Source organism: Manis pentadactyla, chromosome 2 (genome assembly GCF_030020395.1).
Source record: "Manis pentadactyla isolate mManPen7 chromosome 2, mManPen7.hap1, whole genome shotgun sequence".
NCBI classification, from domain to species: Eukaryota; Metazoa; Chordata; class Mammalia; order Pholidota; family Manidae; genus Manis; species Manis pentadactyla.
Window position 1 is genome coordinate 183,229,810 of NC_080020.1, and position 13,087 is coordinate 183,242,896.

Consider the following 13,087-nt stretch of genomic DNA (forward strand, 5'->3'; position numbering starts at 1 on the left):
CACACAGTAGACTCTCAAGAATATTTGATGAATAAATTAATGAGTATGTACCTTATAAACTGACAAATATTGAACACTGCCTTACATATGACACATATTAATTCTTAAAGCAGATGAAACCTTTTTTAAAAACACAGATAATGCAACACCCCGTAAAGAACAATTTCAGTGGAACCAAGGACACATCTAATAGGGCAAAGGTAGTTAAAAGATGTAAAAGAACCACAGTAATAGTCATTTTCAAACAACTTTAAAATGGCATATCTACACAATTAGCTATTTATATTATTGACCAGACAAAAACAGCTATCATGAAAATTGCTTCTAGCTTGAATCAATTAAGTCTGCTTTGTATTCTACTTTCTGCCATCTAGAATCTACTTTCTTACCATTAAAGTAAAAAGAATGGCTTAAACAGCCATTTTCCGTTTTGAAACCCTAAAACATTTTTTTTTTCATTTACTAAAAACAGCTATTTTCAATCTAATTCAAATTTCAAAAATAGGCATGCAGGCTAATGAAATTAATTTCTGGTTAAATCATTGAAAAATGAAACATACTAATAACTGTTTAAAAAAGTATTTTGTCTATGAACATACCTTTGTGAATACTAAGAACAAAATGGGTTCAGAGCAGTCCTTTCCTATTTGCAAATTTCAAAATTAGGTGAATTTTGAGACTTTAATATAAGTGAATGGAAGGGGAAAATATGCAAAAGTTTCCATTTGAATATTTTAAATGATGTTCAAAAACAAGGTCTAAAAATTACCATGAAAGCATGAAAAGTAGTTTTGTTTTACTTTTCTGCTTTTCTATTAGTATTCTGGGAGTATGGGGAAGTCGGGAAGATGAAAGTTGAAATACTGGTTGAAAATATTCCTTAAATGTTTAAAATGGTCAAAAAGTTGCCTCAAAAGCACAACTGAACAGAAATATCTAATACAGTAAACTGGGTAATTTGTTTTTGTTTTTTCTAACAGATTAACACTCAAAGTCATAAAAGTTCTGTGATAAGGATAAGCTGAACATTCTCATTTGTACTTGAAAAGTACAATTAATCTTACTCCTCCAAGTAACATTTTAAGAGCCACTTTCAACTAAGAATCACTCATGCATATCCTTTCTCCAAACACATGGCTGTCAGCTACTTACTGGCTATATTCTAACCCTTGCTCTCTATCATCAGTTTTTTAAAGTTGTGTAAATGTGTCCATTCATTTGCTTTACCAATATAAACAGCAGACTAAATCAAAATATTTAAGAAATTACTTAAACATCTTTCTCAAGCATGTCAGAGATCTTGCTGTTGTTATCTTTATCTACAGTTGTTTTTATTACAGAATGGGCAGTACAGTGTAGAAGAAAGAACAGGGCTAAATCAGTGTGACTGTGCAAGTTAATTTCTTCTTTCATCTCAGTTTCCTTATTAGTACAATGGGAATAATTACAGAACCTTCGAGTTGCTGTGAGAATTAAAGGAAATACTCCAAAGGTCTTGCTATTAACTACCAAGTTTACTGTATTATTCCAGTAGGAGAATTATGATAAGGGGAGTTAATAACAGGCTTTTAGGACAGCTGGCTGAAGGGCACTAGGATAATTTTGATCCTCCTAACAAAAAGGAAGAACAGGTACTGTCCCACCACTTATTTCTCTCTGGTCAAATCAAGTATGACATATATGACAACCATAGTCAAACAATGTTATAAAGTCAATAACTGTATTATGGAAACTGTATACATAAAGAATAAGAATCTTTCATAAATCTTTCATATCTGTATAAAACAGAGCATTTAAAAGTAGTATTCCATTTATGGGTTAGTACATAAACATTCACCATATTGTTTTGTCCTATTGATTTCTGCAGTAGTTCCTGATTAGTGAATTTATATATTAGATCCCAAAATCAAAAGCACTTCTTTATACAGTGATTTTACTCTAAGCTATATAACAGTGCTCTACTTAAATTTTGTATCCTAAAATATTTGGTGGATTTTCACAAACTTTGTGTTACTAAATTATGCTTAATGACATGCTGTTCTGCAAAAGTAACATAAACACAATTGGAATGATTCAAAGAAGAAATAAAGCATTTGTTTCCTAATTTCACCACTTTCAAAAAAGCTAAAAACTGAGACACACTTGTCTCCACCATTCTTGGGAGCAGGTAAGAAGCTGATCATAAAAGTAAATATTCTAATGCTTATCACCATTTGTGTGAGGATTAATTCATAATATTTCATGAAATATGGGAGACTTGCAAGAAAAAACACATATGTAAAACAGGCATATAGGTATTTGCACAGCTATGTTTTTGGAGCTGCAGTCTGAATTTATAACCAGAATTTTGCTTTTAAACTACAGTACTTAAAAAATATTAAAATCAGTAAAATATTTATCAAATATAAACTTAAAACTTATCTTCTTACATTAACATCAATAAATTATTTATTGAATACTAATTTTAAAATATATTTTGTTAGTCAAATAAGGCTAACCAAATGAGGCTCAGGACTAAGAATTCCACAAACCTCAGCTTTCCACAGGAAAAGCACTTGAAAGTTTCCTGTGGGTAGAATGTATGCAGTAGTAAAAGAAGTATTCCAATTGATCTTAATTATAACATGTTCAACTTATAATATCCCAAATTTTTCTGACTTTATAGACCATAAAATACTCTGACACTCTTGCATTGTCATAAATTGCTATGTCCCTAAAAGTAATGCACCTTAAGGTACCAGGCTGGTCACAAATATATAGAACAATGGATACTGAAATATTCTGTCATTTAGAACCGTGTTTACATAATAAATCTATAACTTATAAAAATAGAACTTACCTTAAAAAGTGTCACGGTGATTTCAATGTTTTCAGGAACAGGCCAGACTACAACACCACGGTATGGGTTTTTTATTCCAGGTTGCCAGCTATGCACCTACCAGAATAAAAATAATGGCTTCAATATAAAACACAGGAAATGGAATGTCAGTAATTTACAAAAATATATTGACCCTTTTTAACTATCTACTAGATCTGCAGTCTCTCTGAAACAAAAATGATCAGGTAAATAAAACTTTTCAAACATTAAACTTGGGTCATGACTATTATATCACATGACAACTACAGATTTACTATCTGTAAACAAACCTTCACACTCTCCCACATATGCACAAAAAAGAATATACAAAAATGAGGTGTCTCATATTTTCAAAAGCTATTATTTGTGACTGGACACAATTTTTGTTAGAAGAAATATTTTTAAAATTATTTTTTGATTTAGGAACTTAAAAGCAAATTCATTCTTTAAAAGGAAAAACAAATGGTTGACTTTGCATTTAAGTTCATCTCCCATTAAACTAGAATGTTTATTTGGGGCAAGTAAAGAAGAAAGCAGTTCTTCCAGTTAATACTTCTAGTACTTATAACTTTAAAGATTCTTTTTCCTTATAAATGTTAATTATTAAGATTCTCTAGGGAAACCTCTCCCAACCCCAAGTTTGTTCCCATCACTATAGTTATTTCTTTGTGGTGGCATTTCCAGCCAAAGCTGATGGGGACTGGGGTATGCCTAGACACTTCAATGGACTCTTCATCTCTATGGGCTGTAGGATTGTCCACGGACATGCCACAATGAAGATGATAATAAAAGCTAACACTTATGGAGTACTTTCTATATGTCAGTTCATATTGGAATTTACTTATGTTTAACTGGATTAATCTACACAAGAACCCTATGAGGTAGTTATTATTCATTCATTCATTCATTCATTCATTCATTCATTCACTTACTCACTCACTCAACTGATACTATCTGCTAAGCACAGCCTAGGAACTGTGGTAGTAAAAAATCAATCTTAGTGGAGTTCACAATATAGTAGGAAAGAAAAGCAAACAAAATAAAGTAAAATATGTAGTATGTTAGATAGAGGTTAAGTGCTATGGGGGGGAAAATGGGAGTAGTGAAGAAGGATGGAAGGAGCAAGGGAAAATAACAATTTTCAATAGGGTAGTCAGAAAAGGTGAAACTTGAGAAGTCCTTATGGAGGTGAAGGAATCATATTATGTAAACACATGGGAAGAGCTTTCTAAGGAAACTGAATGGCAGCTAGAAAGGTGCTGAGCAGTCAGGAACAGCTAGGCCAATGTGGCTTGAGCCCAGGGGTCAAAGAGGAGAACGGTAGGGGACAATAACAGAGAAATAATGGAGGGCCCAATCATATAAGGCTCTGGTAGGCCACTGCAAAGATTTTGGCTTGTAATTTGACCAACATTAGAGGCCCCTGGAGGGTTTTAAGCAAAGGAATGATTTAAAGTTATGTTTAAAAGATGCACTCTAGATAATGTGTTAAGAATAGACTCTAGACATAAGAGAGGAAACAGGGAGCCCAAATAAGAAGGTACTGCAATAATCCTGGGTAGATCTAATGGTGACCTGTAGGGCTGGTAGGAAAGTGGGACAAATTGGTTGGGTATATTTTATATTTTCAAGAAAGAATTAACAAGATTTGCTGTCTGGTCATATGAGAGAAAGACAGTAGCCAGAGATGATTCTAAGGCTTTTGCCCTTGAGCAACTAGAAGAAAGAAATTGCCATTAACAGAAAGGCAAGACTGCAGAACCAGGTTGGGGAAGTAAGACTGGGAACTTGGCTTTATGTACATTAAAAATCACAGATGTTAAAAAAGGCAGCTGGACATATGTGCTTGAAATTATGAATTTGGGAATCATCAGCATACATGATACTTAAAGCTTAAGAGTGGATGTGATCCCAAGTGAGTGAGTACAGATAGTATGATATGAAGGTTCAAGAACTGAACCTTGGAGCACTACAACAACAAGTCCAGGAAATGAGGAATCAGCAAAAGAAGATTAGTAAAGTATAAGGAAAACCAGGTGTGCTGAAAGTATAGTGAAGAAAATGTTTTTAAGAAAAAACCTGAGCCAAACCTTGGTAGTAGGTCAAATAGGAAGAAGCCTGAAAAACAACCACTGGATTTAGCAAAGCAGAACCCATTACTGACTTCACAAGAGCAGTTTCAGTGGAGTGATGAGGGCAAATGCTTGATAGGTTCAAGAAAGAATAGAAAAAAAGAAAATGAACATAGCAAAATACTCAACTCCACTGAGGTATTTTTCTGGAGAAAGAAAGAAATAGGTTGATCTTAGTGGGATAAATAGTGTTAGAAGAGAACTTTTTTAATAAGAGAAAAATATTTTTATGCTGATGGAAAACATCCAGTAAAGAAGGAAATTGTAATGACACAGAAGAGAAAGAATTGCTAGAGTAATGTCCTTAACAGTATAAAAGAAGACTGACTGGACTTTGCTGGAAGCACAGACCATTCTTCCATAATAATAGAAAAGAGGTTAAGTTTATGAGTGAAGATGCATGTCAGAGAATAGATTTAATAGGTAAGGAAATGGGGGCACACATTGCCCAAGATCACAAAGCAAGTAAGTAGCAGTACTTGGATCTGAAATCAAGAAATGGAACTAAGAAAGGATCAAGATCATGGAAACTTATGTCCATACAAATCTTACAATATATTGTTAGTTTAAAATACCAGCATAAGAGGAAGATTAAAGAAGGCAGCGTGAGAAGTGAAACAGAGGCCTCTTCCCAAAACCACATATAATATGAATATAATTAATATAACTAATCCTGAAAGAGCAACAGGAAAGAAGGCTGTGCCAGAGAGCACACACCTGGAGAAAAGAACAGACCTCATGGAATAGGGTAAAGTACCAAAGCTATGACCCGGCAGGACTCAAGCCCTTTGCCCAACCCAGCTCACTTGCAGGAGGAAGAGAAATGGAGCAGGGATGGAGTGGAGGCCTGGGACTGCTGAACACCTAGCCCTGGAAATGTGCTCTGGGAGCACAAACCTACATTGCATGGTACTCTGGTGATTAGTGGGGTTGGAAAGCTAAGAAAAGTGGAATACCTGGAGAGACTGAGATTCCAGCCATTTGTGGAAAACAGGGATCCATATCCGGCTGCTCTGGGACAAAAGAAACGTGGGCAGTTTGAGAGACTTCCTATCAGTGAGAGGGCTGCTAAAGGGCAAAGATTCCATGGAGTTTACTGCTCAGGAGAAAGGATAGGTAGAAAAAATTATCCGAGGCAGACTCTGCCCAGCAGGTTAGAAACTTTCAGGAGCTTCGGGCGCTCCATCCCCCTGGATGGCTATGCAGCTCCAAAGCCCCCCACCATGATATGCAGCCTGCTGCATCTTCCTCCTGGCCAGACTGCACCTGGCTCCCTAACTGGTAGCCCCTGCCCTGGCTGGGGACAAGCCAGCCATATGGAAGCCCTCCCTACAGCAGCTACAAATGCAAAGATTAGAGGCTTACACCTGTGTGTTCGCCCCACTGATTCAGGCACTGGAGACAGGCACAGCAAACAGAAAGCAGGAAACAGCATTTTCCTCCCCCCAGGCACCAGCACCGGTCCCCTGTGACCCCTGACATCGCTCCAGAGGTTGTGCATCTCTACGAGTAGAGCTTCTGGGCATTAGAGGACACCACATATAAATATGAAACACCAAAGGAACCTGGCTCAAACCAAAACTCCAAAATACCAGAAAAACGGTAAAGTGAAACTGAACTCATCAATCTTCATGAAAGGTATTTCAAAATAAAAATCATAAACATGCTCATGGAGTTACAGAAAAACATCCAACATTTCAGGAACAAATTCAGGGCAGAGATCCAATCATAACAGAATAGAATGGAGGGATTTAAAAAGAGATTAGATATGGTGGAGGAGACAATAAGTGAAATGGAAATTAGAGAAGAGGAATACAAAGAAGCTAAGGCACAGAAAGAAAAAAGGATCTCTAGGAATAAAAGAATATTGAGAGAATTGTGAAACCAATCCAACTGGAAAAATATTCATATAATAGGGGAACCAGAAGAAGAAGAGAGAAAAAGGGATAGAAAGTGTCATTGAGGAGGTAATTCCTGAAAACTTCCCCAATCTAGGGAAGGAGATAGTCTCTCAGGCCATGGAGGTGCACAGATCTCCCAACACAAGGGACCCAAGAAAGACAACACCAAGACATATAATAATTAAAATGGTAAAGATCAAGGAAAAGGACAGAAAAACAAAAGCAGCCAGAGAAAAAACACATACAAAGGAAAACCCATCAGACTATCATCACATTTCTCAGAAGAAACCTTACAGGCCTGAAGGGGTGACATGATATATTTAATGCAATGAAGCAGAAGGGCCTCAACCAAGAATATGTTACCTGGGAAGGTAATCATTTAAATTTGAAGGAGGGATTAAACAATTTCCAGATAAGCATAAGCTGAGAGAATTTACCTCCCACAAACCATCTCTACAGTCTATTTTGGAGGGACTGCTATAGACAGAAGTGTTCCTAAGGCTGAATAGCTGTCACCAGAGGTAATAAAACCACAGTAAAGAAAGTACAACAATTAATTACTAAGCAAATGCAAAATTAAATCAACTACCCCCAAAGTCAATCAAGGGATAGACAAGGAATACAGAATATGATACCTAATATATAAAGAATAGAGAAGGAAGAAAAAGGATGAGGAAAAAAAATCCTTAGATTGTGTTTGTAATAGCATACTAACTGAGTTAACTTAGACTCATAGATAGTAAGGAAGTTAACCTTGAACCTTTGGTAACCACGGATCTAAAGCCTGTAATGGCAGTAAGTACACACCTATCGATAATCACTCTAAATGTAAATGGTATGAATGTACCAATCAAAAGACACTGAGTCACTGAAAGGATAAAAAAGCAAGATCAATCTATATGCTGCCTACAAGAGACTCACTTCAAACCCAAAGATGTAAACAGACTAAACCTAAGAGGATGGAAAAAAACATTTCATGCAACTAACAGGGAGAAAAAAGCAGGAGTTGTAGTACTTGCATCAGACAAAGTAGACTTCAAAACAAAGAAAGTCACAAGAGACAAAGAAGGACATTACATAATGATAAAGAGGTCAATCCAACAAGAGGATATAACTATTATAAATATCTATGCACCCAACACAGGAGAACCTACATATGTGAAACAAATACTAACAGAATTAAAAGGGGAAATAGAATGCAGTGCATTCATTCTAGGAGACTTCAACACTCCACTCAACCCAAGGGACAGATCAACCACACAGAAAATAAGTAAGGAGACAGAGGCATTGAACAACACATTAGAACCAATGGATCTACCAGACATCTACAGAACTCTACACCCAGAAGCAGCAGGATACACATTCTTCTCAAGTGCACATGGAACATTTTCAAGAATAAATCATATACTAGGCCACAAAAAGAGCCTCAGTACATTCAAAAAGATTGAAATTGTACCAACGAGCTTCTCAGACCACAAAGGTATGAAATTAGAAATAAATTAAGCAAAGAGAACAAAAAAGCTCATAAACACATGGAGGCTTAACAACATGCTCTTAAATAACTAATGATCAATGACCAAATAAAAACATAGATCAAGCAATACATGGAAATGAATGACAACAATAATTCAACACCACAAAAATCTGTGGGACACAGTGAAGACTGTGCTAAGAGGGAAGTATATTGCAATACAGGCCAACCTCAGGAAAGAAGAAAAATCCCATATGAACAGTTTAAACTCACAATTAACAAAACTAGAAACACAAGAGCAAATGAAGTGCAAAGTGAGTAGAAGGAGGCACATAATAAAGATTAGAGCAGATATAAATAAAATTGAGAAGAATAAAATAGAAAGAATCAATGAAAGCAGAAGCAGGTTCTTTTTGAAAATAAACAAACTAGATAAACCCCTAGCCAGACTTCACAAGAAAAAAAGAGAGTCTACACACATAAACAGAATCAGAAATGAGAAAGGAAAAATCACTATGGTCACCACAGAAATACAAAGAATTATTAGAGAATACTATGAAAAACTGTATGCTAACAAACTGGATAACCTAGAAGGAATGGACAACTTTCTAGAAAAATACAACCTTCCAAGGCTGTCGCAGAAAGAAACAGAAAATCTGAACAGACCAATTACCAGTAATGAAATTGAACTGGTAATCAAAGAACTACCTAAAAATAAAACACCTGGAATAGATGGCTGCACCGCTGAATTTTATCAAACATTTGGTGAAGACCTAATACCCATCCTCCTTAAAGTTTTCCAAAAAGAAGATGAGGGAATACTTCCAAAATTATTCTGTGAGGCCAGCATCACTCTAATATCAAAACCAGGCAAAGACACCACGAAAAAAGAAAATTACAGACCAATATCCCTGATGAACATAGATGCAAAAAGACTCAACAAAATATTAGCAAACCGAATTCACAAATATATCAAAAAGATCATTCATCATGATTAAATAGGATTTATTCCAGGGATGCAAGGATGAAACAATATTAGAAAATCTATCAACATCATCCACCACATCAACAAAAAGGACAAAAACCACATGATCATCTCCATAGATGCTGAAAAAGCATTCAACAAAATTCGACATCCATTCATGATAAAAACTCTCAACAAAATGGGTATAGAGGGCAAGTACCTCAACATAATAATACCTCAAATAAAGGCCATATATGACAAACCAACAGCCAACACCATACTTAACAGCAAGAAGCTGAAAGCCTTTCCTTTAAGATCAGGAACAAGACAAGGATGCCTACTCTCTCCACTTTTATACAACAGAGTTCTGTAGGTCCTCACCATGGCAATCAGACAACACAAAGAAATAAAAGGCATCCAGACTGGTAAAGAAGAAGTTAAACTGTCACTGTTTGCAGATGACATGATATTGTACTTAAAAAACCCTAAAGAATCCACTTGAAAACTACCAGATCTAATATCTGAATTCAGCAAAGTTACAGGATACAAAATTAATACACAGAAATCTGTTGCATGCCTGTACACTAACAATGAACTAGCAGAAAGGGAAATCATGAAAACAATTCCATTCACAATTGCATCAAAAAGAATAAAATACCTAGGAATAAACCTAACCAAGGAAGTGAAAGACCTATACCCTGAAAACTATAAGACACTCATGAGAGAAATTAAAGAAGATACCAATAAATGGAAATATATCCGGGGCTCATGGATAGAAAGAATTAATATTGTCAAAATGGCCAACCTGTCTAAAGGATTCTATAGATTCAATGCAATCCCTATCAGAATACCAAAAGTATTCTTCAATGAAGTAGAGAAAATAGTTCTAAAATTCATATGTAACCACAAAAGACCCCAAATAGCCAAAACAATCCTGAGAAGGAAGATAAAGCTGGGGAGATCTCACTTTCCAACTTCAAGCTCTACTGCAAAGCCACAGTAATCAAGACAATCTGGTACTGGCACAAGAACAGAACAATAGAACAATGGCACAGACTAGAGAGCCCAGATATAAACCCAACCATATATGGTCAATTAATATATGATAAAGAAGCTATGGACATATAGTGGGGAAATGACAGCCTCTTCAACAACTGGTGTTGGCAAAACTGGACAGCTACATACCAGAAAATGAAACTGTATTATTATTTAACCCATACACAAAAGTAAACTCAAAATGGATCAAAGACCTGAATGTAAGTCATAAAACCATAAAATTCTTAGAAGACAACATAAGCAAAAATCTCCTGAATATAAACATGAGCAACTTCTTCCAGAACGCACCTCCTCGAGTGAGGGAAACAAAAGCAAAAATGAACACATGGGACTACATCAAAGAAGCTTCTGTACAGCAAAGGACACCATCAACAGAACAAAAAGGCATCCTACAGTATGGGAGAATATATTTGTCAATAACATATCCGACAAGGGGTTAACATCCAAAATAAATAAAGAACACACACCTCAACACCCAAAAACCAAATAACCCAATTAAAAATTGGGCAGAGGATATGAACAGACAATTCTCCAAAGAAGAAATTCAGATAACCAACAGGCACATGAAAAGATGCTCCACATCACTAATTATCAGGAAAATGCAAACAAAAACCACAATGAGATATCACCTCACACCAGTTAGGATGGCCAACATTGAAAAGACTAAAGAACAACAAATGCTGGCAAGGATGCGGGGAAAGAGGAATCCTTCTACACTGCTGGTGGGAATGTAAGCTAGTTCAACCATTGTGGAAAGCAATATGGAGGTTCCTCAGAAAGCTCAAAATAGAAATACTATTTGACCCAGGAATCCCACTCCTAGGAATTTACCCATAGAAAACAAGTTATCAGATTCAAAAAGACATATGCACCCTTATGTTTACTGCAGCACTGTTTACAATAGCCAAGATATGGAAGCAATCTAAGTGTCCATCAGTAGATGAATGGATAAAGAAGATGTGGTACATATTTGCAATGGAATACTATTCAGCCATAACAAAGAAATAAATACTATCATTTGTGACAGCATGGATGGAGCAGGAGGATATTATGCTCAGTGAAATAAGCCAGGCAGAGAAAGAAAAGTACAAAATGATTTCCCTCATTTGTGGAGTATAACAATGAAGCAAAACTGAAGGAACAAAACAGCAGCAGACTCACAGACTCCAAGAAGGTACTAGCGGGGGACAAAAGTGAGGGGTGGGGGAGGGTGGGAGAAGGGGATTGAGGGGTATTATGATTGGCACACATGGTATGGGGAGATCATGGGGAAGACAATGTATCAGAGAGAAGACAAATAGTGACTGTCGCATCTTACTACACTGATGGACAGTAACTGCAATGGGTATTGGGGGGTACTCAATAATATGGGTGAATGTAGCAACCACATTGTTTTTCATGTAAAATCTTTGTAAGAGTGTATATCAATAATACCTTTGTTAAAAAAAATACCAGCAGAAGATACAGGTTTATCAGTGTCCTCCCAACCACAACTCATAAATTGTCAATAATTCTCCTATTCTCTCTCCATTGCTTCCCCACCCCCACCACCATCCTGACCACAAAACTGCAGGTTAGGAATGGGAGTAGAGACTCACCATAAGAAACTTAACACATCACACACAATGGTAAAGAACTAAGCTCTGTTGATTGAAAAATATTTCCAGATTCCTCTATTCCCTGCTTATTTCCATGCCTGTTGACAGTCCTAGAACAAAAACTCTACAAAGTAAACTATCTCCAGAAAAGTGTATTTCTGTCTACCTTAGATGATCCTTAACCAAAACTCCACTCTACATACTCTCAAGAATTCTGAAGATTTATGACAACTCTTCATGTACCATGATGATAGATAAGGCTGTTTCTCTGGTTTAAACTTCCAATAATTTTATTTCCATAGTCTTCCCATACAATAGAAACATAAGAAGAAAGAATATAATAATTGAACTTTTCTTATTAGCCACAGCAGAAAAGACAGAATACAAAATTCTTAATGAAAAAAATTACCACTAAAGCATTTTGGGCATTTAGATATCCTAGGAGATATGATCCAGGTCCAGATAAGGAAAGTGAAGCAATCAGAGTAAATGGCTACAGAATGGAGAATATAATCAATGATTCTGTAGCATCTTTCTACGTTGACAGACAATAACTGCACTAGTGGGGGTAAGGATTTAATAATGTGGGTAACTGCTGAACCACTGTGTTATATAGTTGAAAACAATATAAGATTGTCTATCAATGATACTTCAATTAAAAAAAAAAAGAGTTAATGGCTTGCCTGAAGCCATGCTAGTAATCAGTAAGAGAACTAACTCCATGATTTCCAAGTTCAGAGTTTTTTACCCAAACAGCATCATGCCCAGCTGTATCCCGGATTCATACAGTACCTTAAGAAGTCTTCAGTCCCTAAGGTCTTAACATTTATGTGTATGACAGAGAGATAAAAAGTGGGAGAATCAAGGAATGTGGAGACCACCTACCAACTGGGCAGTTAGGAAACAGTGATTATCAGACCATTTCCTCAGGTTCCCTAGTGATGGTCCTCTAAATGACCTCTTTCAATCCTTAGTCTTGGGTTCAGAGAATAGTAATTAGATTGCTGAACAAACAAAAATACAGTCTGCTTAGCAAACTAAAATCTTTTTTTTTTAATTAAAAAGAGATGGAAAGGTACTAAATCCCAAGTTGCTAGTATGCTGCCTT

General features: G+C 36.1%; 1 protein-coding gene across 10 annotated transcripts in view; it reads right to left on the reverse strand.

Annotated features, from left to right (window-relative positions):
• Nucleotides 1-13,087, reverse strand: part of EHBP1 (EH domain binding protein 1) — a 445,289-nt gene that overhangs the window by 351,711 nt on the left and 80,491 nt on the right. For all 10 annotated transcript variants that reach the window (XM_057497152.1, XM_057497151.1, XM_036890374.2 and 7 more), the window contains one exon: nucleotides 2,840-2,935. In XM_057497152.1, coding sequence (XP_057353135.1) covers nucleotides 2,840-2,935 — 96 coding nt within the window. The remainder of the gene's footprint in view (nucleotides 1-2,839; nucleotides 2,936-13,087) is intronic.